Source organism: Nansenia antarctica, assembly GCF_963989245.1.
Source record: "Nansenia antarctica genome assembly, chromosome: 3".
Classification (NCBI taxonomy): domain Eukaryota; kingdom Metazoa; phylum Chordata; class Actinopteri; order Argentiniformes; family Microstomatidae; genus Nansenia; species Nansenia antarctica.
Window position 1 is genome coordinate 22582351 of NC_137688.1, and position 25892 is coordinate 22608242.

Sequence of the window (25892 nt, forward strand, 5' to 3'; positions counted from 1 at the left end):
TTCAAGGAACACACAATTCCATTTACTAACATGGTTAGCATGATGATGGACTCCTGCAACGTCATGCGAGGGAGTAAGTCCGGGCTGGAGACCACGATAAGGTCCAAGTACTGTCAGAACCTCCTGGATGTTGATGGAGATTCCTGCCACCACATCCACAATGCCGGCAAAATTGGAGATATACAAGATCCACAGTGATATAGTGGAGATATACAAGGACCACAGTGTTGGTGAGCGGGCAAAGGCCAGGATACAATTTTTCCACCAGGACCCCCCCAAAAGATCTTTCAATTAATCTAATATTGTAAAGGGGGGCCTCAGCCGCCAACAATCTTATGTGATTAATCCTCTTGTATACTGTATGTAGCCCAAAATACATATTGTATTTAATCTCTCTCTTCCAGGAATGACGCAAGTTGGGAAGGACAGGAAAGAAAGGGTGTGGAAGAAGCTCTGGTTTGAAAGTCGCAACACCGACCTCCAGCTGAGCATTTACCTCGGCGTCCTTCCCATCATGAAGGAGTATGTTACGGTGTTCCAGGTGTGTGTTTTCACACTAATGAATTAGTGAATTATCAATCTCTGATAGATAAACTAAATAGGCCTATCCTTGTATTCTCTCATCAGTTAGATTGTGATATAAACAGACCCTCAACTGCATGTCTGTGTATGGTAATAGAATTGTTGTAGCATTTTATAATATTGCCATTATTCACAGGGCAGCCAAACCCTTGTCCACAAGCTGCATGACAAGCAGCTTGAAATCGTGAAAACCTTCATGGGGTGCTTTATCAAGGCTGAGAATCTGCATACCTCCCACATGCAGGATGACCTGTCCTGGAAGGACAACACAACAGCCACCATCAAGAAGGCACAACAGCGGCTCTACATCCTGAGAGTCCTCAGGAAGGAACACAGCAAGCAGGAGATACTGGTGACCTTCTACCGCGGCGCAGTGGAGAGCATCCTCACCTACGGCATCTGCAACTGGTTCTCCAGCTGCACAACCGCGGAGAGAAATGCGCTACAGAGAGTCGTGAGAACAGCCCAGAAGATCACCGGCGCCCCCCTCCCCTCTCTGGAAGAGCTGTACAACACACGCTGTCTCAGGAAGGCCTCCAAGATCTCCAGAGACCCAACCCACCCTGGGTACGAACACTTTACCCGGCTGCCCTCGAAAAGACGGTACAGGACCATGGCCGCAAGGACAAACAGACTGAAGAACAGCTTCTACCCCAGGGCCATCCAGGCCCTGAACACAGCAAAGACCTAGGTTCTGGGCCCTGGACAGTCTGGACGGATTGATGGCAGCTGCTGGACTGAAAAAATCAGGTGTAGTGCTGAGGCACAAATATGTACATTTCAAGCCTGCAAACTGCGACACTTTAAATGAATGTGCAATAACACATTACACTATGTGCAATATGATAACCCTAGTCGTCTATCTGTACAGTATAGTATAGTGGATAGTGTACATAGCCTCTATTTATGTAAACCAGCTCCTTCCCTTCTTGTGTTTCTTTTTCTTTTCTTTTTTTTTTCTTTCCTAACACCAGGGGAGCCACCCCTCCTAAATTTCGTTGTTTGGTACCTGTACTATAGCAATGACAATAAAAAAACAATAAAGACCATTCATTCATTCATTCATTCATTCATTCAAAGAATATCATGGAGTTGGATTTCAAGGACAAAATGCTGCCTCTCTGTGAGCTGTATGTCGGACAGGTGGCGGAGAAACTGAAGGCAGAAAATCCACATAATCAGGTTAGTAAATGTATAAAAAACGGCAAATCAAACATTTATACATTTCTCCAGGTAAAATGATTTAATTGCAATCGTTTTAATGTTTTACAGAGTGTGCTGCAGTTTCTCGAAACAGCGAAGACTGCATACATGTCGACAGCAGCCTATATGCAGAAAAAGCTGCCACTGGACAGCAGGACCCTGCAGTCACTGTCTGCCTTGGACCCATTGGTGAGGGGACACTCAGAGACGGGCATCCTCCTGAAGTGGCTGGCAGGGATGATGAGCCACTTGGTGCCACACCCCAATTTGACGGGCCACTGGAAGTTGTCAAATTCAGCACAAATTCCACCCTTCCCCTGTACACTGATGGGGACAACATGGTTAACTGGTGGGCAAATGTCATTGACACTGGAAGGTACCCAGGCCTCAACCATGTGGTTCGAGCAGCGCTCTCCATCTTCCATGGACCAATGGTGGAGTCATCGTTCAGTGCCATGGGAGATATTATTGACTGCAAAAGCAGCAGAATGAGCATGGACACCTTTAGGGACAACCAATCCAGACAACCAAGTATGCCCTCAGGTCCAGGGGTCAGACAGCAATACAGATGTTCAGGAGAGAGGATGTCAAGTTCTCAAAGGTAGACAAGGTCCTATGCAGGAACATCCACACTGCAGGCTCAAAAGACAAGGCTCGCAGACAACAGGCCCTGTTGAAGACAAAAGGGAGGCAGGAAGAGTTTGGTTGCCAGCCAACAACCAGTGCTGCACAAAGCAGGAAGACTGCAGTGGAGGAGGACAGGCAAGCCACAGTGAGGCACATGGCTGCTCAAAAAAGAAAAAAAAGCACTGGAAGTGCTGGTACAGGCAAAGAAGGCAAAAAAAGCACAAGTGATGTGCTTGGTGGGATGGACTTCATCAGAATTGGTTTTATTTGTTCAAAAATAAATGTTCAAAATATATTTACAGAGCATCTTCTCCTCTTTCATTTGGGAGAGTAAGTCACCAAGGATTAGCCAACAAGTTTTACAACTTCCATATAATGATGGTGGCTTAAACCTACCGAACCTTAACATTTACTTTCTGGCTGCCCAACTTACCCAGATTAGGCAGTGGTTCTCTAGCTCATCTAGCGCATGGTCAAGACTGGAATCTTATGACATTCTTCCATATGAACTGAGATACCTGCCTTATATTGGTTTACAACAGGTTAAAAAAAAATCACAAATAATCCTATTATTATTAACAGTTTACTAATATGGAAGAACTCCCATAAACGTATGGGTCACAAGGAACACCTTTCGCCCTATACTCCTATCTGGAGAAACCCCAATTTTACATCTTGTTTTAATGATGACACCTTCAAGTCTTGGTACGACAAGGGGATAAGGGAAATAACACATCTTTATGACAGTGGTACATTTGTTTCTTTCCTTCAGTTAAAGTCAAAATATAATTTATCTTCCACACATTTATTTCGATTTTTTTTCAAATCCGTCATATGATACAGACAACTCAAGGCACTCTTGAAGAACCCAAGCCCTCCAAAATAGAAGGCCTTATCAATAAGGTGGTTCAAAGTTCTAAATGTATTTCTCAAGTTTATTTATCTCTGCTTGAATGCTTGTCTACAAGTACAGATGCTACGAGGTGTAAATGGGAAAAGGATTTAGACATGGATATAAGTAAAGAGGACTGGTCTTTCTTTTGTCTTAAAGTTCATAAATGTTCTTACAATATGAGGCACAAACTACTAAAAACTACTAAAATGTATTTTTAAAATTTTGCATAGAACTTATTATACACCTGCAAAACTTTATAAAATGAATAATGAAATGTCCTTTTTGTGCTGGCGCTGCAAAAAACAGAAAGGGGAGTTTTACCATATGTTTTGGTCATGTAATTTGTTGTTAACATTTTGGAACTTTGTAATTGACACGATAGCATTATGTTTAAATATTCACATTGCAAAATCATCTTGCTTGTGTCTTTTAGGCACAATCAATATGGATCCTTGGAATGAATTTCAAAAAAAAAATATTGATCTTGCTTTGATTGCTGCAAAGAAGTGTATTGCAATCCATTGGAAATCCGATTACTCTCCTACAATATCACATTGGTTAAATGAAATCTCTAGCTACATTCCATTAGATAAAATATACTATAATATAAGACATAAGAGTCAGGACTTTGTAAAAATATGGCAACCACATATAGATTTTATGGCAAGAAGGGCAGCTTCAGGTACTATTGTTTGATGGACAGTGTTTCTTGTAGGGATGCACGGTGATGTGAATTGCTGTTAATATCATAGCGCATCCCTAATGAATGTATTATTGTGTGTGTGTGTATGTAGGCATGTGTGTTTTGTCTTATTATTATTATTATATTTTTGTTGTGTTGTCGTTGGGCGTTGCCGCACAATGGTGGGTGGGGGGGGTGGATACAAGGGGGCGGGAAAACAAGAAAAAATGTGTTCAATTATATTGTAAAAATGTTTGAATCTTTGAGAAAAAAAAAAAGAAAAAAAAAAAAGAAGAAGAGGCGGCCCCAGGTCATCCAGGAGTTCCAGAGCCCCGCTCCTGACGGCCCCACGATCATGCTGCTGTCACTCAAAGCTGGCGGGGTGGGACTCAACCTGACAGCCGCCTCCCGTGTTTTCCTCATGGATCCAGCGTGGAACCCTGCAGCAGAGGACCAGTGTGTGGATCGCTGTCACCGCCTGGGCCAGAAGAGAGACGTCTTCATCACCAAGTTCATCGTGAAGGACTCTGTGGAGGAGAACATGGTGAAGATTCAGAGGCAGAAGCAGGATCTGGTGGACAAGGCTTTCGGCTCCAAGAACCCCACCGACAAGAAGGCGTCACGCATTAATGAAATAAAAGCCCTCATGGAGCTGTAGACGTCCCTACGTATGGGAACCTTGTTAAGAAATTCCCATTTTGAAGTTTAGTTTTGATACTGTTTGTTGTGGAATGTTCTCTCAGCACATATGTCCATCGTTACATTCCCACTCACCACACTGCCCTTGGTTAAGAAGTCTCATGATACATTTACATTTTTGGGCATTTAACAGATGCCTTTATCCAAAGCGACTTTTCTTTTTTGGGATTGATGTGTGGTTTCATGTATGTGGGAATAAATGTTTTAAGTGACAAACCAAAAAAACAAACTTTTTAAAAAAAAAATATATATATTTACAAAATAAATACATCTTTCTTCTAATTCTAATAGATGCGTTTTCATTATTGTTACCGCTGCTTCATAGGGGAGCTGCTTCATAGGGGAGCCACCCCTCCTAAATTTCGTTGTTTGGTACCTGTACTGTAACAATGACAAATAAAGTCCATTCCATTCCATAGGTCTGAATAACACTGACAGGCTTTATATGTGTCCCTTGAACAGAGCTTGTATAGAAAAATTATAGCATGCATCATAGGAAGGTGCCTGGGCGCCGCGCAATGATAATTTCCGTCGTTTTCAGTGAAAATAATTTTGTCACCTTTTTGGGCCATCACCAGTTTGCACCCCTGCATTCCCAAAGAATGTGATAGAAATGAGCCATTGAATTGTTGCACTCTCTCCAGCAATTCCCAGTTCCTGGTGTACCATTCTGTAAGTATTTTCTTCTTGGGGTAATAAAAAACCTAATAATGTTCTTCCATGAAAATTCTCTCCATTGTCCAGAGCTAGAGGTGGTGGATTGTATTTTACATATGTTCAACCATTCTTCCTCAGTTAGGACTATGTTTGCTTCCTTCTCCCACTTATCCCTAACATATAAGGTGGAGTGATTCTTGGTGGACTGTATACTCTTCTGTATAATTCTTGACACCAGTTTCTTGTGGGTGTTGCCCTTATACGCATCAATAAAAATGTTGACGAGACTCATTTCAGAAACCTCATTATTCTTTATATTCTTATAGAAGTAGTTATGCCTCAGTTGTAAATACCTGTAGAAATCTTGTTTCTCTAGGTTGTGATTATCAATAAGATATTGAAAGGCCTGTATTGGATGAAATTAGGTAGGGATGTCCCGATCCCATTTTTTCACTACCGATACCTGGGCTTCAGGTATCTGCGATATCGATATCAATCCGATATTTGTATTTATTGTTTTACTCCTGAATAATAACAAATACTTCCCCAGTATAGTCCACAACATTTGGCTATTAAAGACTGCCAGCCTTTATTCAAGCAACAAAAACAGTACTCTGCAGTACTCAGTGACCAACTGGTTTCAAGTTAAAACAATTTAAACAGCAGCATTCAGCATTGTAGAAAAAAATGAGTTACTGTCTGATTTCTAGTTGTAGTGCCTTCAATTCTCTATTCGTTTCGTATCTCACTATGGGAACGCCCCCTGCGTGACCTCATCAGAAACTGAATTACACTGCGCCAGCCCATTGGCTGGCCCAGGCGACGCTTGTGTCACGAGTGACGGGACCCTCCGCCTATATAACACGTACACACGGCATTCAAAAGCCTTTGACTCACTTCTCACTGGAGCTGACAACAACTGTGCGGGTGGCTAGAGGCTAGAGCTAAACAGTCCACAGATACGAGCGACCACAACACACACACACACACACACACACACACACACACACTGTATGGAAAGTTTGAGCGGCAGTGACGGCCGCGCGCTGCACTTAGTATTTATTCTTGATTATTTTGAACGTCTCGCTCAGCCCGTCAGTGACGGTGCAGTGTGTGTGTGTTAGCCCGTCTGTGACGGTGCAGTGTGTGTTAGCCCGTCAGTGACGGTGCAGTGTGTGTGTGTTAGCCCGTCAGTGACGGTGCTGAGCCGTGCTGTACGTTAACAAACACGTTTGTACAGCTGTTCCTTTGTGTCGACCTCCCTCTGCCTAGAGACTCTTACACTAACGTTACCACCAGGTGCTAGCTAGCTACGGTAGCTAATGTTACCACCATGTGCTAGCTAGCTACGGTAGCTAATGTTACCACCAGGTGCTAGCTAACTATGGTAGCTAATGTTACCACCAGGTGCTAGCTAGCTACGGTAGCTAATGTTACCACCAGGTGCTAGCTAACTAAGGTAGCTAATGTTACCACCAGGTGCTAGCTAACTAAGGTAGCTAATGTTACCACCAGGTGCTAGCTAACTAAGGTAGCTAACGTTACCACCAGGTGCTAGCTAGCTACGGTAGCTAATGTTACCACCAGGTGCTAGCTAAGGTAGCTAATGTTACCACCAGGTGCTGCAAAGAATACCTCTGTCATTGGCTGCTATAGGCATAAAAGGAGAGAAACTCATGGTGTGGCCCCCATCTTCCCCTGACCTCAACCCTATTGAGAAGCTTTGGAGCATCCTCAAGCAAAATATATATGAGGGTGGGAGGCAGTTCACATCAAAACAGCAGCTCTGGGAGGCTATTCTGGCATCCTGCAAAGAAATTCAAGCAGAAACTGTCCAAAAACTCACAAGTTCAATGGATGCAAGAATTGTGAAGGTGATATCAAAGAAGGGGTCCTATGTTAACATGTAACTTGACCTGTTAAGATGTTTTTGTTTGAAATAGCTTTTGATTTCAGTAAATATGACCTCCTAATATGACCTCCTAACCCTAAATTCATCAAATTACCATTTTTAGTTCTTTACAACCTATAAAATGTTTTGAAACTCTGTGCATAATAATTTGGAACAGTGCATTTTGAGTGTTTTATAAAAAAAAAAAAATACTGTTATCATTGGGAGGTTTGTTCAATAAAATTTGAATTATAATCTAACGGTTGATGACTTGAAAATTATTCTGATTGTCATTTGCATCGACTATTTAGGAAAATCTGAGAAAAATATAATTTGCATAATAATTTGGAACGAGGTCTATATGGATCTATATCTATCATGGTATATGTGTGATGTCCGGACTGGACTTGTAAATTGTGATGTCCGGACTGGACTTGTAAGTAATAATAGTAGATAGAGAACGTGGTCCATCAAACGCAGGTTTATTCTTTACAGCAGTGGTCACCAACCTTTTTAAGCCCAAGATCCCTGACCTCAGCCTTGGTGAAGGCAAGATCTACCTATTGAAGCGTTGAGAGAAAAAGACAGACAAGATTGAACTTCAAACTTAATGCCTTTTATTTGCCTGTATTTTAATTACATGCAATGCTTTGGTCCAACATTAAAATTGATGCAACAAAAAAAAAAAGACTGTATCAAGCATATCAGGCAGCTGTCTTGCTTTAAGAATTGTACATAACTGAAACGTTAACAAATTGACATTCTTGACTGTAACAGGTTCGGGCACAGAGGGAGACAGACAATATGATTCTGCGGTTTAAGGAACGGGTTTTATTTGTGCAGCTGGTTTGGAGTCCGGTTTGGCTGAGCCTCGCTCAGGGGAGAACGTCTTGCCCGACCCTTCCGGTCGCGGCTCTCCTGCAGCGCTCTCCGACGTCTCTCTACAACCGACTCTCCGCTGCTTCTCCTCGATTCCTCCGTTCTCCGCTCACTGCGTCCTACCGAGGGAGAACAAAGCAACACATTAAGAGGGCACGTTGATGAGGACCCAATTGGCATCCCTTCACCAACCGTCCTGTAGCTCCCTCTGCAGGTCGGAACGCGCCATGTTCCCCACATTGACATTTTGACACTTGACTGACTTAATTATTATTCTTACTTATTAACATTGACAAACATATTTACAATTAGCATTTTATAAAGTAGAACTGTAATGTGTACTTTCTCAGTCAATGCTAAGTGCAGTCATCTTATGCAGCATCACTTTTCACATCAAAACAAAAGTAAAACTAATGTGTACTTTCTCATATTAACATTGACAAACATATTTACAATTATAGCATTTTATAAAGTAGAACTGTAATGTGTACTTGTGTCTCAGTCAGTGCTAAGTGCAGTCATCTTATGCAGCATTACTTTTCACATCGAAACAGTCATGTTACTCACTCAAGTCAGTGTGATGGTTGTGACTGGATACTGTCTACAAGTGCTTTGAAGTTTGGCTCATAGCTACTGACTGCCAGTCTGAGACAGTCTGTGAGGTGTCTGTCAGTAAGGCGGCTCCTGTACTTCGATTTGATTATTTTCATCTGTGAAAATGACATTTCACAGAGATATGTGGATCCAAAGTAGGCACTCACTCTTAGTGCACATGCAGTGAGAAGAGGAAACTTCTCTCTGCTGACAAGTCCCCAAAAGTCACTGTCCCTTGACCTGGCTTTCAGCTCTATATCATTTTGTAAATCCACCATCTCCATGTCAACTCCACTTGGCAAAGTAAATACTTGCTGGAATTTGGCTGCTACCTGCTCTATATCAATGGGCACAAATGGGTTTGAGACAAATGCAGCAATATCTCCCATGACATCTAACTCGCCAAAACGCCGATTGAACTCTGTTGCCAGTTTGTCCAGGGGAGCACAGTACTGCTCAGGGTGAAAAGCATCATTGTCTTCCAAGGCCTGTGCCATTTTCTCCAGGTTGGGAAAGTGTGTCAGCCTCCCATTCTTTAGGTGTGTGGTCCAAACACCGAGCTTGGCCTTGAACCCATTTACTGCGCTTATCATGTGGGGGAGGTGTCGGTCTTTTCCCTGCAGCTCGTAGTTGAGTGCGTTCAGTTTTGCGGTTATGTCTGTCAGGAACCCCAGGTCCAGTAGCCACGCATCGTCTGACAGTTCCTTGTGCTCCTCGTTCCTTGTAAGTAAGTAAGTAAGTAAAGCTTTATTTATATAGCACCTTTCATACAAGAAATGCAGCTCAAAGTGCTTTACAACAGGAATAAGAACATTACGTGAATACAAACATATATAAAAACATATACATGCATAGAATGAATATAAAAGCAGGGGAAAACAGTAAAAAGAAAACGTAAAGATCTGACTTTCCACACCAATTTAAGTCCTTTGCCTATGAAAATATTTACTACCACTTGCCTTGTCGACAGGAACGTCTTGATCTCGGGCAGCAAGTCGACAAATCGCTGCAGCACTTTGCCGCGACTCAACCACCGCACATCAGCATGGAGAAGCAGGTCTCCGTAAGCAGCGTCGAGCTCGTCCAATAACGCTTTGAATAAGCGGTGCTGAAGCGCTTTCGCTCGAATCGAGTTGACTAGTTTCACCACCAGTGTCATTACATGGGAAAAGTCCAACACCTTACCAGCCAAGGCCTGCTGATGGATCACACAGTGATAATTGACGAAGGAGGGAAAATCAGGGTCATTACGACACAGTCCAATAAATCCATTGCGCGCACCGAGCATTGCTGGGGCCCCGTCAGTAGTAATCGCCACTAGTTTCTGAATGGGTATGTCATTTTCACCGACATATTTTTTGAACTCATTGTAAATATCCACACCCCTTGTTTTCTCCTTTAAGTGCAAAAGAGTGAGGAAATCCTCCTTTGTTGTAGAATCCTGGAAAACCATTTTGACAAATGCAACAAGCTGAGCTGTGTCCATTACATCCACGGATTCATCGAACTGTAATGAGAAATATTCACAGTGTGCCAAATCCGTTAACACTTGTCTGTCCACGTCCTCTGACAGTGACTCGACCCTCCTTGTCACTGTTGCAGGGCCCAGAGGTACACCACGTAGTGCGGTTTTGATTTCTTCTTTGTTTTTGAAGTCACTGAAAACAGTCTCCGCGGTAATGGCTATTGCTTCCTTGACAAATTCTCCATCTGTAAAGGGCTTCTTGTGTTTAGCCAAAAGGTAACTTATCCGAAACGACGCTTCACTAGCAGCCTTATTTTGATTAGCAGGTTTGGTGAAAAGGGATTGCTGGACCTTCAACCCTGATTTCAGCTCGTTAACTTTCCTTGCACGGATAGTGCTCTTTGGCGGGTAGCTGTCTTTGAATTTCTGGTGGTTGGTGTTGTGGTGCCGCTCCAGATTTCCTCTTTTAGCCAGTGCTTGTGGTTGGTTGCACAGCATACATACACACTTGTCTTTCACCACGGTAAAGAGAAATTCTTCTTCCCATTCTGGATTGAAATTATATATTTTGGGTTTCTTCCGTGGAGCTTCCGCCATGCTAGCTATTTCACCAACTGTGTCGATTGTTTTTTGCGAGTCAGTCACGCGTAGTCACGTTTTTTTGCGAGTCACGTGGCAGTACTATTCTCTTATCTGATTGGTCACTTTCATGCAGCATGAGAGAGAGAGAGAGAGAGAGAGAGAGAGAGAGAGAGAGAGAGAGAGAGAGAGAGAGAGAGAGAGAGAGAGAGAGAGAGAGAGAGAGAGAGAGAGAGAGAGAGAGAGAGAGAGAGAGAGAGAGAGAGAGAGAGAGAGAGAGAGAGAGAGAGAGAGAGAGAGAGAGAGAGAGAGAGAGAGAGAGAGAGAGAGAGAGAGAGAGAGAGAGAGAGAGAGAGAGAGAGAGAGAGAGAGAGAGAGAGAGAGAGAGACGCGGAAATCCGACGGAAATCCGCGTCTGATTTTTTGGGACAGGGAAAGTCAGTCAAAGATCTACAGGGAAAGTCTGAAAGATCGACCAGTCGATCGCGATCGACGGGTTGGTGACCACTACTTTACAGCATGAGTATGGCAGCCAACTACCCAGCATACACTTCAACTTCCTAGTTAGTCTAACACGTGATTCCGTCTTAAAGGGCAGGACACAACATTTCCCCCTTTCTGGAAAAGAGTTACTTGTACTAACAACAAGGCAAGCAAAAATGAAATGGTAGATTCAGCATGTATAACCAAAACAATATCACATTACCCAATCAATATCACATAAGGAAACTTAAATATTATTAATCTAGGTAATGACAGTCTAATACAATAACAATAGACTTTTTTTTTTTTTTTTAAATGTTCAGACTTTTATTCAGCAACAGAATGTATTCTGAAGTGTACAGAAACATCTTACCTTCAATACAAAAAACATACTGCCATGGCAACTAGGGAAAAAATAAACAGATTTTAGGCAAAAAGACCTCACAACAACTAACTTCAGGCAGTTATTATTTGCATTACTGATATTTAAACATTTAAACTCCACCCCCTACTCTAAAACGTATTGTGTGTATTCTTACTATAAGATACAACTCTCAACAAATTAACTGATATATCTGCCCCTATGTCGTCTTTCAAAGGGCAATGGAACTGTCTTTGTTTGGACCATGATGCTTTCTCTTGTGTGTCAACAGGTTGCTGGAATTAGTGAAACTCTTCTCACACTGAGAGCAGTGGTACGGCCTCTCTCCTGTGTGTATTCTCTGATGTTTCTTTAGGTCTCCTAGTTGACGGAAACTCTTCCCACACTGGGAGCAGTGGTACGGCCTCTCTCCTGTGTGTATTCTCTGATGTACCTTTAGTTGGTCTAGCTGACTGAAACTCTTCCCACACTCAGAGCAGTGGTGTCGCTTTTCTCCTGTGTGTATTCTCTGATGAAGCGTTAGGCGGTTAGAGTGTGTGAAACTCTTCCCACACTGAGAGCAGTGGTACGGCCTCTCTCCTGTGTGTATTCTCTGATGTGTCTTTAGGGTTCCTAGTTGACTGAAACTCCTCCCACACTCAGAGCAGTGGTGTGGCTTTTCTCCTGTGTGTATTCTCTGATGAAGCTTAAGGCTGTTAGAGTGTGTGAAACTCTTCTCACACTCAGAGCAGTGGTATGGCCTCTCTCCTGTGTGTATTCTCTGATGTGTCTTTAGGGTTCCTAGTTGACTGAAACTCCTCCCACACTCAGAGCAGTAGTGTGGCTTTTCTCCTGTGTGTATTCTCTGATGAAGCTTAAGGCTGTTAGACAGGTCAATGGATGAGAAGATGGTGGAGCCTTTCAGGCTGGAAAGGAGCTCATCCATATGAGGCAGTGGAAAGGCGTCAATAATGACCGCCTTATTGGGCTCACGCAGGTCGACACACATCCTTATTTTTCCAGTCTTCTTTTGTATGACGACAATGGGGGACACCCAAGCAGAGGCGTCGACAGGTTCGATCACTCCAGCAGCGAGTAAGCGCTTCAGTTCATCAGAAACTGCGTCTCTGACAGACAGCGGTAGCCGGCGCAGCTTTTGGCGTACCGGTGTGACAGAGGAATCGACCTTCACGCGGTGCACAAAGTTTTCTGCACACCCTACAGCAGCGGGAGCAGATGCAGTAGTGCACTGGAGCACAGGAGTAGGCAGAGATGCAGAGTCATTAGGAGGCACCACTTTGTTGTTTGCAATATGCACACTTAACACAGTCATTAGGTCCCTCCCCATCAGTGAGGTCCCCCTCTCCACAATGAAGAAGGTACCTGGAGCAGTGCGGCCATGGAGAGAAACATCAGCAGACATGCACCCCAGCACTGGAATGCTGGTTTTAGAGTAAGACACCAGCCTGGCAGTCGGTTCAGTAAGTGGAATGTTTTTAAAGTACTGTGCGTAGATGCTCTGTGGCAGTATAGAGACAGATGAACCAGTGTCAACCAGCAATTCCACTTTACTGGACTGTGAGTGTTCTGAAATAATCTCCACAGTGCATGTGATCTTATCACTATTACGTGCAGAATGTTCAGTATATAACACTGTAAATTCAGGGAGATCAACCTCACGTACCTCCTTGGTGTGTGTCTGTGTACTGCGACACACCTTGGCAAAGTGACCCACTCTGTTGCATTGTCTGCATGTAACTGATGCAGCTGGGCAGTTAGTTGCATTAGCTAAATGTCCATCTGATCCACAGCGGTAACATGTTTTCCGCTGTGAAGCCTCCCTAGGCTTTGTACGCTTACCCCACTGTCCCCCTTTTCGTTGTGGAGTGTGCTGCACCGCCTGCACAGATGCAGCCCGCGGCTCACAGAAGGCCTTAGCTTGCTCCGTAGCAGCCTCAATCTGTGTAGCAGTTGTCATGGCCCTTTCCAGTGTAAGTTTATTGTCCATCAAAAGTCTTTCACGGATCCGCGGGTTGTGTAGATGTTCAACTAGCTGATCACGGATCGCCTCATCCGCACGATCGCCATAGTCGCACGTAGCTGCAAGTTCACGTAGTGCAATCACATACTGAAGGACCGTTTCATTCTGCATCTGTACTCTCTTACGGAAAGCATGGCGTTCAGCAACAGTGTTTGTCTTGGGCACAAAGTACTCCTCCAACGCAGTCATTGCAGTATCGTAATCTGTACCTGTGTTCGGGAGCGAGTAGAAGAGACGCTGTCCCTCGGTGCCCAGGCAGTGTAGTAAGACGGCTCTACGCCGTGCAGCAGGCCAAGCATTACCGCTAGCATTGATGACCAGCAAATAGTTCTCAAAAATTTGCCGCCATGTCTTGAATGGAATGGTGGGCTCACCAGGCGCAGGCAGGAAAAAACAGGGAAACGGCACGTTTACAGCCATTGTAAAAAACTAGTAAACTCCGATTACTCGTCGCCAATTGTGATGTCCGGACTGGACTTGTAAATTGTGATGTCCGGACTGGACTTGTAAGTAATAATAGTAGATAGAGAACGTGGTCCATCAAACGCAGGTTTATTCTTTACAGCATGAGTATGGCAGCCAACTACCCAGCATACACTTCAACTTCCTAGTTAGTCTAACACGTGATTCCGTCTTAAAGGGCAGGACACAACAATATGTATATGTATATATGCTCTATATGGATCTATATGATCTATATGGATCGCAACAAGTGTCCAAAAAAGTGTAGTTTGTTTTTCTTCTTTTGAGAGGTGATCTAATGAATCGACGCTTGAAACAGGTGGTTGATGACAGGTCGGTGCTGCAGGTCTGCGGAGTTTCCACTATGGCCGCCAGGGCTCTGCGCCAGTCACGTGACTGCAAACTATGAATAGGCGTGTTGCTCTTGAGACAGTGCTTTCAAATAGGTATCCTTACCTTTTCTTGGTTTCTTCTATTCTCCATCTTCTAGTTGTTTTATCCAACGTATGAAGCTATAAAAACAACGTGACATGTGAGATGTCTACCAAGTTGTGATCGATGACAAGACGCACCGTGGTTTTATAGTGGTACACTAATACGTCATAATACATTGTGCATGATGTCGTCACAATCAACAAGTGGCCCGCTGAGTTGTTTTTTTATCGTTGGAAAGCCTTATTAGTCACTTTTACAACTTGTAAGGATCATGCATTTGTGGAATGCGGCCCAAAAATATTTGCCAAAATCCCCTATATTCTTCTGTTGGTAGGCCTACCTATATAAACATATAATCATCTCAATGTATAATATGTGTTTTTAAGGGTTCGTAATATCAAAATTAACCTTGCTGTACTGTATAGCGGACACATAATGGACTGTACTCAATATAATTTCCAAGGCTAAACATGATTTCCACTACCACTGTACTAGACAACACTTCTGGTATCAACTGAGTTTCAACCATCAGTCATATGAACAATTATTGCCACTGTGACTGGAGGACACAGTAAAGGGTCAATAATGATTTGTTTCATGGTTGAAATTCAATTGATATCTATACTTGAAGTGTTGTGTTAGTACAATGGTAGTACAAATATGTTGTGTACAGTCCAGTTTACCAACTAACATGTCTGTAGAGAAGGACCAATTCAGCTGCCCGATTTGTCTGGATCCATAGAAGGATCCGGTGACCACCGCCTGTGGACACAGCTACTGTATGGGCTGTATTAAGGACTGCTGGGATCAGGATGATCAGAAGCATGTGTACAGCTGCCCCCAGGGCAGACACATTAGATTAGATTAGATTCACTTTATTGTCATTACAGTAGGCTACAAGAAAATGCAACGAAATGATTGTGCGTCTAACCAGAAGTGCAACAAATAGCAATTATATTGCAGTGATAAGTAGCAGTATTTACAGCAATCTATACAGTAAAGTGCAAATGGTAGCGTGATGTGCAATGACATACAATGGTGACTGGATGTATATGTGCAGTGGTGTATTTAAGCAATAGCTCACGACAGGCCGTGGTATATGCTTATTATATCACAGCTAAGGGGCGTTGTTCGGCCCGACGCGAAGCGAGCATGTAACAGCCCAGGCTCAAGGCACTGTACACAAAATAAGGGGAGACCACACAGCTTTAAATCAGAACAAAAGTATGTATTTAATTAACTTGCTTAAAGTAACCATAGATATGTTAGTCAGTATCATCAGTAGTGAATGCAGTGTATGGATGAGTGGAAGGTGTAGTGTAGATGTTGTAAGGTGTGTTAAAGTAAAAGTAAAGCTAAAGAGTAAAGCTCAAAACAACCAAACCTGGTGGAAGGAGGAGAAGAGAGAGAATCAAGGGAGCAGCCAGCTTAAGTAAGCCACTCCCCAGGTGCCTCAGATCACCTAATCAACCCCTCCATATATGGTTATGAGTGAGAGGGCTGCCACATTCTCCCCCTCAAAAACCCAATAATCCCCCCCAATAACCAAACAAAAACAAACAAGAATTCATAAATTCCCAGTAACCCTGCTCATGGCTCAAAATGCTCAAAATGGCTGATCGCAAAAAGGTGAGGGGATTGTGGTAGACCACCAACGGAGCAACGCCACCCCCCCACGTACACGTAAAAATGCTGAAGACCTCAACTGATCCAGACAATCCTCCATTCTAGGAAGAGGAAAGGAGTCCGGAGGTCTAACCCAATAAAAACGCTGCCGGATGGGTGTTGCATCCACATCATCAGGGGTGCACATAACTGGTGCGCCAGTGCGCATGCGTCGCCAAAATGCATGCTGCGCGGCAGATCAGCGGCATGAACGCGCTCTTGCGCACCATTTAAAAAAAAAAAAAAAATCCTAGCACCAGGGGAGCCACCCCTCCTAAATTTCGTTGTTTGGTACCTGTACTATAGCAATGACAATAAAGACCATTCATTCATTCATTAAAGGAGTCTGACAGACTTTCATGCTTAAAGAGCAGTCATTTGATTTTGCATTTGTTTCTTTTGTTTTGCACACAATCATTTGTTCGTTCATCTTTATTTATGAATAAATGTCGTTTTGCTAATATAAGTTATCCATGTATCCCTTTTTTATCCATCCTGTGGGACGGGTCGTGACTCGCGAGCTCGGGGAGCACCAAGCAGCATCCCTAGGTGCTCCTCTGAGCACTGGCCCCAAAAAGTTATGTGCACCCCTGTCTATGACCATATAAGGACAGACAGCAAGGTAACGTCTCTATGACCATAATATTATATTATAAGGACAGAAGACTTCCGACAGGGGCGTTTTGAGCAGCGCCGGTATCTCCACATTGGTGAAAACGCAGAAATATCCATCTCACAGCCCAGCTACCATGTCTGAAGCCAAGTCCACAGAGTCCCTGGGTTCACAGCAGGGTCCAGAGATGGTGGCAGTGAAGTTGGAGGACTGCAGTCAACCACTGGAACATAATGTGTTAGTGAAAGAGGAAGAAGAAGAAATGATGGTGGCTGGAAGAGAGGAAGAGGAGGAAAAAGCTATGATGGTGAAAGAAGAAATAGAAGAGGAAGTGGAGGAGAAAGATTGCCCCCGGCAACCACCGACCTGGATCTAGTCAAACTCTGCCAGCCGTATGGCAAGATCGTATCGGCTAAGGCCATCCTTGATAAGACAACAAATAAATGTAAAGGCTATGGGTTTGTGGACTTTGACAGTCCAGCAGCAGCCCTGAAGGCAGTCCATGCCCTGAAGACGAGTGGAATACAAGCTCAGATGGCTAAGCAGCAGGAGCAGGACCCTACCAACCTCTACATCTCCAACCTGCCCCTGTCAGTGGACGAGCAGGAGCTGGAGAGCCTGCTGAGGCCCTTCGGCCAGGTCATCTCCACCCGCGTCCTCAGGGACTACAGTGGGAACAGCAGAGGGGTGGGCTTCGCCAGGATGGAGTCCACAGAGAAGTGCAACGCAGTGATCTCCCACTTCAATGGGAAGTTTATCAAGATGGTGCCAGGAACTTTGGCGCCCCCTGAGCCCCTGCTCTGTAAGTTTGCTGATGGTCAGAGGAAGAGGCACAGTCACAGTCCGTTTGTCCCCAACGGACGGACATGGCCCAGGGAGGCGGAGCTGCGACTGGGTGGGATGACTCTGGCCTATGATCCATCCTCAGCCGCTATGCAGAATGGGTATTACGCGTCTCCGTACACCCTGACTAACAGGATGATGGCTCAGACGGCCATGTCTCCTTATATGTCTCCTGTCTCCACCTACCAGGTGCAGAATCATTCTTGGATGGCCCATCAGCCTTACATTATGCAACACCCGGCAGCTGTGATGTCGCCCTCTGTGGACCACACCATGTCAATGCAGCCTACCGCCATGATGACACAGCAGATGGGCCATCTCTCACTGGGGAACAGCGGCGCGTACATTCCTGCTAACACAGCCATGCAAGGAGCCTACATCCCCCAGTATTCCCACATGCAGGCTTCTGCTGAAAACGGCACGCAGCAGCAGGTGGATTCGTCCAACAATTCCTCTCCATATAGTCAACAAAGCAAGTAATGAGCAGATGACCTCAGTGAGCCCTAATGGATGCTGTGGGCGATGACAGATGATGTCACATTGAGGGCAGTCTCAGCCGCTGTTGATGGACCAGACCCGGGACCCTCTTTTGCAGCTTCAACCAAACATCTGTGGAAGACGGAGTCAACAGAAACTACTACGGCGGAGGATGGAAAAAGGTGTAAATGGACTAAACGAATTATTCCCAAAAAAGAAAGATACAGAAAAATAGGTAGACGAAAGACGTGTATTTTCTACCAAGGATTCTCAAGTTGATGCAATGGGACACGTAGGCCTACCGCGTGATGTGATATTGAAAATGCATGCGATTGAAAGTTTGTTTTTTTCTATAAACGATTTCAATGATTTTTACAGGTAGTTTATTAGTCAGATATATGAAAAAAAATATGTTGCTTGCAATGAGTGTTCATTTGGTGAGATGTTACTGGTTTTATTTTGGTCTTAAGCAACCAACCTGTACATCCGCGGGTTGCCCCCGGCAACCACCGACCTGGATCTAGTCAAACTCTGCCAGCCGTATGGCAAGATCGTATCGGCTAAGGCCATCCTTGATAAGACAACAAATAAATGTAAAGGCTATGGGTTTGTGGACTTTGACAGTCCAGCAGCAGCCCTGAAGGCAGTCCATGCCCTGAAGACGAGTGGAATAGTGAGTCCGTCGAGGTCGCCAGCTTGTAAGGTAACGTCTCTATGACCATATAAGGACAGACAGCAAGGTAACGTCTCTATGACCATAATATTATATTATAAGGACAGAAGACTTCCGACAGGGGCGTTTTGAGCAGCGCCGGTATCTCCACATTGGTGAAAACGCAGAAATATCCATCTCACAGCCCAGCTACCATGTCTGAAGCCAAGTCCACAGAGTCCCTGGGTTCACAGCAGGGTCCAGAGATGGTGGCAGTGAAGTTGGAGGACTGCAGTCAACCACTGGAACATAATGTGTTAGTGAAAGAGGAAGAAGAAGAAATGATGGTGGCTGGAAGAGAGGAAGAGGAGGAAAAAGCTATGATGGTGAAAGAAGAAATAGAAGAGGAAGTGGAGGAGAAAGATTGCCCCCGGCAACCACCGACCTGGATCTAGTCAAACTCTGCCAGCCGTATGGCAAGATCGTATCGGCTAAGGCCATCCTTGATAAGACAACAAATAAATGTAAAGGCTATGGGTTTGTGGACTTTGACAGTCCAGCAGCAGCCCTGAAGGCAGTCCATGCCCTGAAGACGAGTGGAATACAAGCTCAGATGGCTAAGCAGCAGGAGCAGGACCCTACCAACCTCTACATCTCCAACCTGCCCCTGTCAGTGGACGAGCAGGAGCTGGAGAGCCTGCTGAGGCCCTTCGGCCAGGTCATCTCCACCCGCGTCCTCAGGGACTACAGTGGGAACAGCAGAGGGGTGGGCTTCGCCAGGATGGAGTCCACAGAGAAGTGCAACGCAGTGATCTCCCACTTCAATGGGAAGTTTATCAAGATGGTGCCAGGAACTTTGGCGCCCCCTGAGCCCCTGCTCTGTAAGTTTGCTGATGGTCAGAGGAAGAGGCACAGTCACAGTCCGTTTGTCCCCAACGGACGGACATGGCCCAGGGAGGCGGAGCTGCGACTGGGTGGGATGACTCTGGCCTATGATCCATCCTCAGCCGCTATGCAGAATGGGTATTACGCGTCTCCGTACACCCTGACTAACAGGATGATGGCTCAGACGGCCATGTCTCCTTATATGTCTCCTGTCTCCACCTACCAGGTGCAGAATCATTCTTGGATGGCCCATCAGCCTTACATTATGCAACACCCGGCAGCTGTGATGTCGCCCTCTGTGGACCACACCATGTCAATGCAGCCTACCGCCATGATGACACAGCAGATGGGCCATCTCTCACTGGGGAACAGCGGCGCGTACATTCCTGCTAACACAGCCATGCAAGGAGCCTACATCCCCCAGTATTCCCACATGCAGGCTTCTGCTGAAAACGGCACGCAGCAGCAGGTGGATTCGTCCAACAATTCCTCTCCATATAGTCAACAAAGCAAGTAATGAGCAGATGACCTCAGTGAGCCCTAATGGATGCTGTGGGCGATGACAGATGATGTCACATTGAGGGCAGTCTCAGCCGCTGTTGATGGACCAGACCCGGGACCCTCTTTTGCAGCTTCAACCAAACATCTGTGGAAGACGGAGTCAACAGAAACTACTACGGCGGAGGATGGAAAAAGGTGTAAATGGACTAAACGAATTATTCCCAAAAAAGAAAGATACAGAAAAATAGGTAGACGAAAGACGTGTATTTTCTACCAAGGATTCTCAAGTTGATGCAATGGGACACGTAGGCCTACCGCGTGATGTGATATTGAAAATGCATGCGATTGAAAGTTTGTTTTTTTCTATAAACGATTTCAATGATTTTTACAGGTAGTTTATTAGTCAGATATATGAAAAAAAATATGTTGCTTGCAATGAGTGTTCATTTGGTGAGATGTTACTGGTTTTATTTTGGTCTTAAGCAACCAACCTGTACATCCGCGGGTTGCCCCCGGCAACCACCGACCTGGATCTAGTCAAACTCTGCCAGCCGTATGGCAAGATCGTATCGGCTAAGGCCATCCTTGATAAGACAACAAATAAATGTAAAGGCTATGGGTTTGTGGACTTTGACAGTCCAGCAGCAGCCCTGAAGGCAGTCCATGCCCTGAAGACGAGTGGAATAGTGAGTCCGTCGAGGTCGCCAGCTTGTAAGGTAACGTCTCTATGACCATATAAGGACAGACAGCAAGGTAACGTCTCTATGACCATAATATTATATTATAAGGACAGAAGACTTCCGACAGGGGCGTTTTGAGCAGCGCCGGTATCTCCACATTGGTGAAAACGCAGAAATATCCATCTCACAGCCCAGCTACCATGTCTGAAGCCAAGTCCACAGAGTCCCTGGGTTCACAGCAGGGTCCAGAGATGGTGGCAGTGAAGTTGGAGGACTGCAGTCAACCACTGGAACATAATGTGTTAGTGAAAGAGGAAGAAGAAGAAATGATGGTGGCTGGAAGAGAGGAAGAGGAGGAAAAAGCTATGATGGTGAAAGAAGAAATAGAAGAGGAAGTGGAGGAGAAAGATTGCCCCCGGCAACCACCGACCTGGATCTAGTCAAACTCTGCCAGCCGTATGGCAAGATCGTATCGGCTAAGGCCATCCTTGATAAGACAACAAATAAATGTAAAGGCTATGGGTTTGTGGACTTTGACAGTCCAGCAGCAGCCCTGAAGGCAGTCCATGCCCTGAAGACGAGTGGAATACAAGCTCAGATGGCTAAGCAGCAGGAGCAGGACCCTACCAACCTCTACATCTCCAACCTGCCCCTGTCAGTGGACGAGCAGGAGCTGGAGAGCCTGCTGAGGCCCTTCGGCCAGGTCATCTCCACCCGCGTCCTCAGGGACTACAGTGGGAACAGCAGAGGGGTGGGCTTCGCCAGGATGGAGTCCACAGAGAAGTGCAACGCAGTGATCTCCCACTTCAATGGGAAGTTTATCAAGATGGTGCCAGGAACTTTGGCGCCCCCTGAGCCCCTGCTCTGTAAGTTTGCTGATGGTCAGAGGAAGAGGCACAGTCACAGTCCGTTTGTCCCCAACGGACGGACATGGCCCAGGGAGGCGGAGCTGCGACTGGGTGGGATGACTCTGGCCTATGATCCATCCTCAGCCGCTATGCAGAATGGGTATTACGCGTCTCCGTACACCCTGACTAACAGGATGATGGCTCAGACGGCCATGTCTCCTTATATGTCTCCTGTCTCCACCTACCAGGTGCAGAATCATTCTTGGATGGCCCATCAGCCTTACATTATGCAACACCCGGCAGCTGTGATGTCGCCCTCTGTGGACCACACCATGTCAATGCAGCCTACCGCCATGATGACACAGCAGATGGGCCATCTCTCACTGGGGAACAGCGGCGCGTACATTCCTGCTAACACAGCCATGCAAGGAGCCTACATCCCCCAGTATTCCCACATGCAGGCTTCTGCTGAAAACGGCACGCAGCAGCAGGTGGATTCGTCCAACAATTCCTCTCCATATAGTCAACAAAGCAAGTAATGAGCAGATGACCTCAGTGAGCCCTAATGGATGCTGTGGGCGATGACAGATGATGTCACATTGAGGGCAGTCTCAGCCGCTGTTGATGGACCAGACCCGGGACCCTCTTTTGCAGCTTCAACCAAACATCTGTGGAAGACGGAGTCAACAGAAACTACTACGGCGGAGGATGGAAAAAGGTGTAAATGGACTAAACGAATTATTCCCAAAAAAGAAAGATACAGAAAAATAGGTAGACGAAAGACGTGTATTTTCTACCAAGGATTCTCAAGTTGATGCAATGGGACACGTAGGCCTACCGCGTGATGTGATATTGAAAATGCATGCGATTGAAAGTTTGTTTTTTTCTATAAACGATTTCAATGATTTTTACAGGTAGTTTATTAGTCAGATATATGAAAAAAAATATGTTGCTTGCAATGAGTGTTCATTTGGTGAGATGTTACTGGTTTTATTTTGGTCTTAAGCAACCAACCTGTACATCCGCGGGTTGCCCCCGGCAACCACCGACCTGGATCTAGTCAAACTCTGCCAGCCGTATGGCAAGATCGTATCGGCTAAGGCCATCCTTGATAAGACAACAAATAAATGTAAAGGCTATGGGTTTGTGGACTTTGACAGTCCAGCAGCAGCCCTGAAGGCAGTCCATGCCCTGAAGACGAGTGGAATAGTGAGTCCGTCGAGGTCGCCAGCTTGTAAGGTAACGTCTCTATGACCATATAAGGACAGACAGCAAGGTAACGTCTCTATGACCATAATATTATATTATAAGGACAGAAGACTTCCGACAGGGGCGTTTTGAGCAGCGCCGGTATCTCCACATTGGTGAAAACGCAGAAATATCCATCTCACAGCCCAGCTACCATGTCTGAAGCCAAGTCCACAGAGTCCCTGGGTTCACAGCAGGGTCCAGAGATGGTGGCAGTGAAGTTGGAGGACTGCAGTCAACCACTGGAACATAATGTGTTAGTGAAAGAGGAAGAAGAAGAAATGATGGTGGCTGGAAGAGAGGAAGAGGAGGAAAAAGCTATGATGGTGAAAGAAGAAATAGAAGAGGAAGTGGAGGAGAAAGATTGCCCCCGGCAACCACCGACCTGGATCTAGTCAAACTCTGCCAGCCGTATGGCAAGATCGTATCGGCTAAGGCCATCCTTGATAAGACAACAAATAAATGTAAAGGCTATGGGTTTGTGGACTTTGACAGTCCAGCAGCAGCCCTGAAGGCAGTCCATGCCCTGAAGACGAGTGGAATACAAGCTCAGATGGCTAAGCAGCAGGAGCAGGACCCTACCAACCTCTACATCTCCAACCTGCCCCTGTCAGTGGACGAGCAGGAGCTGGAGAGCCTGCTGAGGCCCTTCGGCCAGGTCATCTCCACCCGCGTCCTCAGGGACTACAGTGGGAACAGCAGAGGGGTGGGCTTCGCCAGGATGGAGTCCACAGAGAAGTGCAACGCAGTGATCTCCCACTTCAATGGGAAGTTTATCAAGATGGTGCCAGGAACTTTGGCGCCCCCTGAGCCCCTGCTCTGTAAGTTTGCTGATGGTCAGAGGAAGAGGCACAGTCACAGTCCGTTTGTCCCCAACGGACGGACATGGCCCAGGGAGGCGGAGCTGCGACTGGGTGGGATGACTCTGGCCTATGATCCATCCTCAGCCGCTATGCAGAATGGGTATTACGCGTCTCCGTACACCCTGACTAACAGGATGATGGCTCAGACGGCCATGTCTCCTTATATGTCTCCTGTCTCCACCTACCAGGTGCAGAATCATTCTTGGATGGCCCATCAGCCTTACATTATGCAACACCCGGCAGCTGTGATGTCGCCCTCTGTGGACCACACCATGTCAATGCAGCCTACCGCCATGATGACACAGCAGATGGGCCATCTCTCACTGGGGAACAGCGGCGCGTACATTCCTGCTAACACAGCCATGCAAGGAGCCTACATCCCCCAGTATTCCCACATGCAGGCTTCTGCTGAAAACGGCACGCAGCAGCAGGTGGATTCGTCCAACAATTCCTCTCCATATAGTCAACAAAGCAAGTAATGAGCAGATGACCTCAGTGAGCCCTAATGGATGCTGTGGGCGATGACAGATGATGTCACATTGAGGGCAGTCTCAGCCGCTGTTGATGGACCAGACCCGGGACCCTCTTTTGCAGCTTCAACCAAACATCTGTGGAAGACGGAGTCAACAGAAACTACTACGGCGGAGGATGGAAAAAGGTGTAAATGGACTAAACGAATTATTCCCAAAAAAGAAAGATACAGAAAAATAGGTAGACGAAAGACGTGTATTTTCTACCAAGGATTCTCAAGTTGATGCAATGGGACACGTAGGCCTACCGCGTGATGTGATATTGAAAATGCATGCGATTGAAAGTTTGTTTTTTTCTATAAACGATTTCAATGATTTTTACAGGTAGTTTATTAGTCAGATATATGAAAAAAAATATGTTGCTTGCAATGAGTGTTCATTTGGTGAGATGTTACTGGTTTTATTTTGGTCTTAAGCAACCAACCTGTACATCCGCGGGTTGCCCCCGGCAACCACCGACCTGGATCTAGTCAAACTCTGCCAGCCGTATGGCAAGATCGTATCGGCTAAGGCCATCCTTGATAAGACAACAAATAAATGTAAAGGCTATGGGTTTGTGGACTTTGACAGTCCAGCAGCAGCCCTGAAGGCAGTCCATGCCCTGAAGACGAGTGGAATACAAGCTCAGATGGCTAAGCAGCAGGAGCAGGACCCTACCAACCTCTACATCTCCAACCTGCCCCTGTCAGTGGACGAGCAGGAGCTGGAGAACACCGGCCTCCCTCAGGCTGGACCGCAGGCTGGCAGAGGCCAGGATGGGTGTTCTTATGAGGGCATTATACAGCAATGGCTCCTCAAACAACCACATCCCAGGTGTTATTGCTGTACCTCTGTGGACCTTAAAAACTTGCCAAGCCTGCAGGACCGACGTATAGAAGGACTTCAGCCCAGTAAGGTCCACTAGCTCAAGCTGAAGCAGGAACAGCTGGTAATCGTAGCCAAGGCGACCAGCCCTCCTCATCAGAAGACGGGCTGTATCCCGCCAGCTCATTCCAAAGTTATAAATCAATCTTTGCGCTGCCTGCAGCCTGAAGGCCTTTATCCTGCCAGCAATGTCTATAAGGCCCTGCCCCCCTTCCTCCACTGGAAGGTACAATGCAGGGGCCTTAATCCAATGCTGGCCTGACCAGAAAAAACTCACCACCGTCCTCTGTATCTCCTCGACCAGGCCCCTTGGTGGAGTTAGAACGGTCAGTCTGTGCCATAAGGTCGAGGCGACCAAGTTGTTGACGACCAGAACTCTCCCCCTATATGACAGCTGTGGTAACAGCCATTTCCACCTAGACAATCTGGTGCACACCTTCTCCACAACACCTTCCCAGTTCTGCCTCTGAAACTCCTCCGTACCTAAAAACAAACCTAAAACCCTCATACCTGCTCTTCCCCATTTAAGCCCCCCCGGCAGACTGGGAGCTGCCCTATCCCGCCATTGTCCTACCTGCAAGGCCTCACTCTTCTCCCAGTTTACTTTTGCAGAGGAGGCCTTTTCATAAAGACCTAAAACCTCAACTAAAAACTCTACATCCCTCTGCGCTTTTATAAAAACACTCAC

At 45.8% G+C, this 25892-nt stretch overlaps 4 protein-coding genes across 4 annotated transcripts; all 4 read left to right on the forward strand.

Moving 5' to 3' along the window:
• Positions 1-16146: 16146 nt before the first annotated feature.
• On the forward strand, positions 16147-18136 carry LOC308153897 (RNA-binding motif, single-stranded-interacting protein 1-like; the record flags this gene model as incomplete). Its single annotated transcript, XM_080527081.1, has 2 exons — positions 16147-16164; positions 17093-18136. 2 exons carry the CDS (start codon positions 16147-16149, stop codon positions 18134-18136), a joined length of 1062 nt encoding a protein of 353 aa, XP_080383207.1.
• Positions 18137-18143: 7 nt separating this feature from the next.
• LOC308153898 (RNA-binding motif, single-stranded-interacting protein 1-like) lies at positions 18144-20187 on the forward strand (the record flags this gene model as incomplete). Its single annotated transcript, XM_080527082.1, has 3 exons — positions 18144-18171; positions 18604-18836; positions 19378-20187. The coding sequence occupies 3 exons, from the start codon at positions 18144-18146 to the stop codon at positions 20185-20187; spliced, it is 1071 nt and encodes a 356-aa protein (XP_080383208.1).
• Positions 20188-20194: 7 nt separating this feature from the next.
• LOC308153899 (RNA-binding motif, single-stranded-interacting protein 1-like) lies at positions 20195-22238 on the forward strand (the record flags this gene model as incomplete). The annotated part of the gene is made up of 3 exons (XM_080527083.1): positions 20195-20222; positions 20655-20887; positions 21429-22238. 3 exons carry the CDS (start codon positions 20195-20197, stop codon positions 22236-22238), a joined length of 1071 nt encoding a protein of 356 aa, XP_080383209.1.
• A 7-nt stretch (positions 22239-22245) lies between these two features.
• LOC308153900 (RNA-binding motif, single-stranded-interacting protein 1-like) lies at positions 22246-24289 on the forward strand (the record flags this gene model as incomplete). Its single annotated transcript, XM_080527084.1, has 3 exons — positions 22246-22273; positions 22706-22938; positions 23480-24289. The coding sequence occupies 3 exons, from the start codon at positions 22246-22248 to the stop codon at positions 24287-24289; spliced, it is 1071 nt and encodes a 356-aa protein (XP_080383210.1).
• Between the last annotated feature and the right edge of the window lie 1603 nt (positions 24290-25892).